General features: G+C 36.9%; 1 protein-coding gene across 1 annotated transcript; it reads left to right on the top strand.

The window, feature by feature from the left end:
• Positions 1 to 232: 232 nt before the first annotated feature.
• Positions 233 to 3,966, top strand: LOC112006902 (cysteine-rich receptor-like protein kinase 44). The gene is made up of 7 exons (XM_024039215.2): positions 233 to 1,058; positions 1,352 to 1,474; positions 1,946 to 2,073; positions 2,262 to 2,472; positions 2,599 to 2,836; positions 2,967 to 3,117; positions 3,556 to 3,966. The coding sequence occupies exons 1-7, from the start codon at positions 233 to 235 to the stop codon at positions 3,901 to 3,903; spliced, it is 2,025 nt and encodes a 674-aa protein (XP_023894983.1). The 3' UTR covers positions 3,904 to 3,966.
• The last annotated feature ends 4,493 nt before the right edge of the window (positions 3,967 to 8,459 follow it).

Below are 8,459 nucleotides of genomic sequence, written 5' to 3' on the forward strand. Positions count from 1 at the left end.
AGAGGACTTGCGCTGTTGGTCAATTCTTCTTATGCCCTTACAGTCTTGCACTCGTATTTACGTAGAAAAGTTGGACACGTTTGGCTGAAAAGTATCGAGAAACAAATGGTTGAATGTTTCAAAAAAATCAAGGACTTCCTTTTCTTCAAAGTCTTTATTCAGCCCACTAGTTTACCCCTCTCTCTAAAAGCTTAAATAATAAGTTTCTTAACCCGAGTCTTGCCTTAAATACATGGCAATGGTTTCTTCAAGACTTGTCTTCCTCGTTTCCATTTGCATACTGGTTTCTCAAGCCATTGCTCAGCCAGACTTCCAATACCATTTCTGTTTAGACGACAAGGGTAACTACACAAGCAACAGTACCTACAAAACAAACCTCAAACAAGTCCTCTCCTCCCTCTCCTCCAACACAGAAATTGACTATGGGTTCTACAATTTTTCTTATGGCAAAAGCCCTGACAAAGTATACTCACTTGGACTTTGTAGAGGAGATGCCAAGCCAGATATTTGCCGTAGCTGCCTCAATAACGCTACAAATCTTCTCACTCTGCTTTGTCCCAATCAGAAGGAAGCAATAGGATGGTATGACTATTGCATGTTACGCTACTCATTCCGTGACATATTTGGCATCATGGAAGAAATGCCTTCTTTCTATATGTGGAACCCATTTAACGTATCAGCTAATTATGATCAGTTCAGTCAGGACCTAAGGACCTTGTTGGATAGCCAAAGAGGTCAAGCTGCAAAAGGTGGTTCTCTTCGTAAGTTTGCAGCGGGAAATGCAACAGCGCCAAACTTCCAAACACTATATTCACTTGTGCAGTGCACGCCTGATTTGTCCGCACAAGATTGCAGTGATTGCTTGGCCGGGGCTATGGGAGATATACCAATGTGTTGTGATGGGAAGCGAGGTGGGAGAGTTATCAGACCCAGCTGTAATTTAAGGTTTGAGGTCTATCACTTCTATGATAATGCATCATCACCATCACTGTCTCCACCACCGCCACCAGTACCATCAGTATCTCCTCCAGCATCAAACAACACACCTGCTGCAAAAGGTACCAATGCCATTAAGCTTAAAATGTAATCCATTTGGATGCAACCTTTTGGTGAATACTTATTTGCTTTGCTGAATGTTGATTAAAGGAAAAAAAAAGACTTTAAAAAACTGTATAGAAGCAAATAAGGTCAAAAGCTTACTACTCTTTATAAAGGGATCCTTATTACTTTCCCTATAAATTCTCAAGTTTCGAAACTAATTTTAATTTTGTGACTTTCCATGTATCCATTTGAAACTTTTAACATACATCTGTCAGAATTTTTTAAGTAAACATATTTCTGGTTTTTGCAGGAAAGGAGAGTAACAAATCTCGAACGGTCATCATAGTTGTACCCATTATTTCTTTTGTGGTACTAATTATAATCTCCTTCTGCATCTACTTAAGAGTCAGGAAACCAAGGGAGAAACCACAAAGTAAGTAAAATAATTCGTTTATTTCTATTTGTTATCCCAAAATTTGAATTATTGCAAAGATAATAACAAAAAATGTCAGAAATTATGTGCTTAGTTACATAGATGTGCTTCCTAAAGTTCTCAGGTATGTGTGATATTTGTGGGAGTAAAAAATTCCACCTATATTATGAGCCTATGAGGACAAATTTCCCAGCAAGTATTAACGTAAAACACGACATACTTTGGGGATTATTTATTTATTTATTATTTTTCATAAAATGATACTTAACTACTACAAATTAATAATAATCAATGTGTTCCGTCAATAAATTGACTTGCACTAAAGCAAACAAAAAGTTATTATATACTAATAGACATGAGTTTCCTATCTAGAAGGTTTTGATAAATAATTAGTTTTTAGAGGTCATTGCTGTTGCATGGGCATATTTTAAATTGTGTTGGTTTTAAATAATGTACTAACGTCTTGTTCAGGCGAATCTGTGGATGAGATTAGTAGTGTGGAATCTTTGCAGTTTGGCTTTGGCACTATTAAAGCTGCAACAGATGACTTTTCTGATGCAAATAAGCTTGGACAAGGTGGATTTGGTGTTGTTTACAAGGTAAACCTAACATTATCAATAGCCTTAAAAGGGATAATTTAACGGGCAGGATCGGCCTCATGATTGAAGTAGGGTATTGATTCAAACACTTTCCCTCCCACCCGCACCCCAAATTCGAAACGTTTGTAGTCAGGATGCACATGTTAAGTCCAAAGGGTTAAATATGTGCTAATCTAATACGGTTTCAGGGTAAACTCTCCGATGGACAAGTTATTGCTGTGAAAAGGCTTTCAAAAAATTCTAGTCAAGGAGATCTTGAATTTAAGAATGAAGTTTTGTTAGTGGCCAAGCTTCAACACCGATATTTAGTTAGACTCCTAGGATTTTGCTTGGAAGGAATTGAAAGGCTTCTAATTTATGAGTTTGTGCCCAATGGAAGTCTTGATAACTTCATTTTTGGTACGATTTTACTTCTACCTTTATTTCAAAATTATATTCATTGTAATTTATTTTGATTACATGTCTTTTGTGGATAGATTTCCTTCACATTTTAGTCCAATATAATATATTTGATTGACTATGTAGATCCAATCAAGTGTGTACAATTGGATTGGGCAAGACGTTACAAAATCATAGAAGGCATTGCACGAGGTCTTCTCTACCTTCATGAAGAGTCTCGACTACGTATTATTCATCGGGATCTTAAAGCAAGCAATATTTTATTAGATTTTGAAATGAATCCAAAAATTTCAGATTTTGGTGTGGCAAGATTGTTTGAACTTGATCAAAGCGAAGGCAGTACAAGTAAAATTGTGGGGACCTAGTAAGTATCAAACTTTTTTTTTTGATAATCTAGTAAGTATCTTACATAGGTATAGTTTATGTTTACATTGTACCAAAAGAAACAATATGAAAGGCTAATAGTATTTTTGAAAATAATTGTGAATGTGCAGTGGATATATGGCTCCAGAGTATGCAATGCATGGACAATTTTCAGTAAAGTCTGATGTCTTTAGTTTTGGTGTGCTAGTATTAGAGATAATAAATGGACAAAAGAATAGCTCATTCCAAAGTGGAGAGAATATTGAGGACCTTCTAAGCTATGTAAGTATTTTTATTTTTGGGTCTAATGGCACATAGACCCCATAAGTATGGAGTGGTAGGTTGGACTGCATGTTCAAATCCCACCATGTGGTGGGGTGGGGGTGAGGGGATTAAATGGCTCAAATGGAGTGGAAAAAATTTGAAACAATACCCTCTTATCTTTAGGATGTGGAGTATCAAGTATTCTACCCGTTGGCCTGTACCTATTAGTATGTCACTAATATTGTCCATATAGTTACAAATTATTAATGTAGTTAGTATAGCTAGTTGGCTTTATACCAAATACATAGGAATCTAGCACAAATGAAGGATGAGGATGTTAAAGGAAATGAAGAAATACATCAAGTTGTGTAGCCCAAATATATTTCTTTTTTAAAACACAATAAATTAATGTTTTCTTGATGATTACTAAATTAGCCAGTTTAAATTATCTTGCAGGCATGGAAAAATTGGAAACAGGGTATAGTTTCAAATCTTGTCGATCCCACATTGAAGGCAGGTTCGACAACCGAAATAATGAGATGTATTCATATTGGATTACTATGTGTTCAAGAAAACGTAGTTGATAGACCAACTATGGCATCTGTTGTTCTCATGCTTAATAGCTACTCTATTACTCTACCAATACCTTCAAAACCTACATTTTTTATGAACAGTGGTACTGAATCAAACATTTGCTTGCAATTGGAGCATGATTCAAGGGTGACAGAGTCAAATCAATCTAAAAGTAGCTTTGTCAAAGCTTCGATAAATGAGGTGTCAATCACAGAGCTATCTCCTCGCTAGTGTTTAATGAATTTGAAATGTTATACTACTATTTTCCTTATTTATTTATTTTAATTGATGAATACACAAGGTATGAGTTATTGATGATACATTAACAACGTAGCATTCTTTTTTAAACCCAAACTATTTAGAGACCCAAAAGAAAATTGGTGTAATTTATCCGTTTGTTCTTTCTCTAGCTCTAGTCTTATTCAAGAAAACAGAAAGCCACATTATGATATACCAATCTTACTATCTCTAATTTCAATTTTTCTATTTGAATCATTTTATATAAAATTTAATTATAAAAAAAGGATTTGATATAAAATTAATTTTATGTATATTAAAGATATTGTCATGTGATGTCTTGTAATATTTTACTTATATAGGATGGTAATGGCCATTTTTCATGATTCCGTATTACTCGATTGAAATTCAAAGTTAGTAATTTTGGCGATTCTTAAAAAAAAAAAAGAAAAAAAGAAAAGAAAAAAAAAGGATAATGTTGGAACATTGATTTTGCGTAAGATTGAAAGTTTGGCAACATGAGGGAAAACTAAAGAAAGGGGGACAAAGTGGAGTACTTTTTTATTTTTCACTTCTTGTCCCCATTTTGTATTGAATTTTGTTGCCTTACTTAGATGAAATAATTCTAAAGAAACAGTGTTTATTTTTCATAAAATTATCAAGATAATTGAAGTAACAAACTGTTAATGATAAACAAAATAATTGAAGTATCTCTAACATTACTCCATTTAGATGCCATTCCATGTGCCCTATTCCAGCGCTTCTAAAAGCGCTGGGATAGGATCATTCCATTCCGTAATGGAGAGAGACTTGTCCCAACGCTTTTTGAAGCGTTGGAATAGGGTCCACCTATTCCAGCACTTCAAAAAGCACTGGGATAGGTCACTTATAGGGATTTGTTAATTATCAAATGACCAGTACTCCCCTAAACCTAGAAAAGACCAAAGTACCCTCCCAAAACATCAAAAAAGAGCAAAAACACCCCCGATACCTTAAAAAAGACCGATATACCCCCAAAACCTAATAAATGACTGAAATACCCCCAAAACATAAAAAATGACCTAAGCAACCCTTAAGACATTGAAAATGACCAAAGTACCCCTTGTGTCTAAAACTAGCCAAAATACCCTCGATTACTTGAATAAGACCAAAATACCGCTATAAGTTTGATAAATAACCAAAATGCCCCTAGAGAGTCAAAAAATGTCGAAAACACACCTGACACCCAGAAAAGGACTGATACAGCCCCAAAACATAAAAAATGACCAAAATACCCCCAAAACATCGAAATCAACGAAATAACTCCTAAAAGCTAGAAATGACAAAAGCACCCCCCATGCCTGAAAAAGGTGGAAAACCCCTTAATTACTTGAATAATACTAAGGGTGGCAAAATCAACCCAAATCCATTTGCCTACCCAAACCTATCCACTTAAATGAGACTCAAACCCACCCAATTATTAATTAGTTTAAATGGGTATTAACCTAATTAAATCCAATTAACATTAATGTTTATTGGGTTTTAAATGGGTACCAAATTAGATCCAATTATGATCCAAGTATCATTTCTACAAATCAACCAACTTTAAATTACCCCAAAACCACTAAAATTACCAAAATACCCCTTAAACCTAAAAAATGACCAAAATACTCCCAAAACCCAAGAAAAAGACCAAAATAACCCCAAACCCTACAAAATGACCAAAATACTATTGAAACCCAAAAAAATGACCAAAATATCCTCTGAATACAAAAAATGACCAAAATACCTCAAAAATCTAAAAATTACCAAAATCCCCCCGAAACATAAAAATTGACTGAAATACCCCCTGAAACCAAAAAAATGACCAATATACCCCCAAAACCTAAAAATTACCAAAATACCCCCAAAACCCAAAAAAATTACCAAAATATCCCCAAAGTCCAAAAAATGACCAAATACCCTCGAAACCTAAAAATTACCAAAATACCCCCAAAACGCAAAAAATGACCGAAATACCCCTGAAATTGATAAAATGACCAAAATACCCCCAAAACCTGAAAATTACCAAAATACCCCTAACATCTAAAAAATGACCAAAAGATCCCTGAAATCCAAAAAAAGACCAAAATACCTCCCGAAACCTAAAAAATGACCAAAATAACTCCAAACCTACAAAATGACCAAAATACCCCCAAAACCTAAAAAATGACCAAAATATCCCTTGAAACCCCAAAAAATGACCAAAATATCCCCCGAAACCCAAAAAATGACAAAAATACCTCCAAAACCTAAAAATTACCAAAATACCCCTGAAACATAAAAAATAACTAAAATACCCCCTGAAACCAAAAAAAATGACTAAAATACCCCAAAAACATAAAAATTACCAAAATACCCCTAAAACCAAAAATTACCCAAAAGCATAAAAATTACCAAAATACCCCTAAAAGAATCTCAAAGGTAAGCCCATGAGTATCACTTAAAGCATTTTAGGGTGCCCTGGATTTGGCTTTTGTTTGATCAACACTTGAATACTTTTTTCTCAAAGTTAGAAAACTTGCTAAGGTACCGAGGGTTCAGTAGTATTGATCTACTCTTATTCCAAATTAAAAATATGTGAAAAGTATGTTTTCCCTTATGTAAGCAACTTCACCCTTTTGTAGCATATGGCTATATTCAATCAAGAAACAGTCAAAATGAAAATTGTACAAGTGAAGAAAATAATCAGTATAAGTTGAAGAAGGTAAAATGCATGTTTCATTAAAATATGTCTTAAAGAAAAAGAAGAGAAAATTACATTATAGAAATCACAACTACAATCCAATATGAGAGTTCATCGTTTTAATTTCATTTGAAGTCCACCCTTGGAAGTCTTGTCAGCTTGGTTAGTTGCCTCGGTAGGAGTCGCCTTTTCTTTCTCCTTGGTAGCATCCTTTGTAGGCATAGTAACTGAGGCCAAAACCTGCTCAAAATCTTGGGAAGCTGCCCCACCTTATGGAATCTCCATGGTCTTATTTGAGGGCTTACCTACATCAGCAGAAGTTTCCTTAGGCGCTTTAGATTCTTTTACTTGTTCTTACTGATTGGGAGGAGAAGGATCCTGATGCTGTCGCTCTTCAATAGGGTCAGCAACTGTAGAAGCTACTTCACCTTGAACAGAAGGAGGGCCCGAGGCTCTTATGGCTGGTGGGTAGTAGATCTTTTATGGCTTTCTTAGTTCGGAAGAGGCTTCAACCCCAGCTTGGTTGAGGGCCTCTTCCCAAGTCAGAGCGTAGTAGGTTCGACATACTACTGGGACCTCTGCCCTAAGGGTGTCCTTGGTCTCGACTACTTCGACGTCATAACCGTGCTGTTCAGCCTCATCCCTAGCCTTCTTGGCCTCATTTTGAGCTTTCTCAGCCTCCTCTTTGGACTTCTCGGCCTGATCTTTCAGCTTTTAGACCTCAGCTAACTTCTTCTGAAGGGCCGCTATTTGCTCTTTAGAAGAAGACAATTGTTCCTTGGCATCATGCAAAAGCAGCCTTTGATCCTCAGCTTGCTTTTGAGCGCCTGCCAAAGCCGAGTAAGCACTTTTTCTTGCCTGCTCATCCTCATTCAATTTCCTCCTCAAATCCTGACTGGATTGGTCAGCGATTTTAAGTGACTCCACGGCTACCGCACGCCTATTGCTCTCATCGTCCAATTGACAGTAGCAAGAATTGGTTATCTCCTTAACCTTAAAGGTAGCTTGGACAGCCTAAAAGAAAAAGGGTTAGTAACCTTACAAGCAACAAATAAAGGTGTAAAAGAGGAGGAATGACTGCATACCATGCCCAAGTATCTTTTGAGGTTAAGGAAAACCTCTAGCCTTCTGATAGACCGCAACTTGGCCATATTAGTAGGGAGTAGTAAGGCCTCCTCCAAAGCCGAGGCCACATGGCATCCAGTGCCTCCATGGAAATCCCTAATGGATGCATCATCCCTTAAGGGTTTATCATGAAGCATTGGAGTTGGAAGCCAGGCCTGAGGCTCATATGGCTGAGTGTCTTTCCTCTCTGAGCCCTTTTGTCTTACTGATCCAATCTTTTGCTGCTTTGCAGTTCGTTGGGTTTTTTCCTCAGGAGTGGGGTGAGTTCTCCTAGCCTCCAGCACATCTTTACCCTTCTGCTCTCTCTTTCTCTTTGGGTTGGTAGGTTCAACTCTAGGTAGCAAAGATGGTTGAGGAGGAGGAAGCTTGGGCTGAGTTGACTTCCCAGGTGCATCCCTCCTGGGTTGGGACTCTATTAATTCCAGCTAGCTGGACTTAGGCTTGCGCTAAAGGCCCATCTCGTTAATTATAGGTGAAAAATGTGGGCCGAGGTCAGGAAAAGAAGTTTCCGGGGACAAAGCTTGATTGAAAACTTCAAATTCTTCCTCGAACTCGTTCATTTCTATCACCTCTTCCTCTTCAGAAGGCGTGGTACGAGACGAAGTGGCAGCACCGGTAGCTTTTTGTGAGGATGAAGCCCCTACTCTTGGAATACCTTTAGGTATGTCAGTTGTACCTTGGGCACTCTCTGGTGTTGAGGAAGGAAGAGCAATAGGTTGGG

This window comes from Quercus suber, unplaced genomic scaffold (genome assembly GCF_002906115.3).
Source record: "Quercus suber isolate HL8 unplaced genomic scaffold, Cork oak 2.0 scaffold_240, whole genome shotgun sequence".
In the NCBI taxonomy this organism is placed as follows: domain Eukaryota; kingdom Viridiplantae; phylum Streptophyta; class Magnoliopsida; order Fagales; family Fagaceae; genus Quercus; species Quercus suber.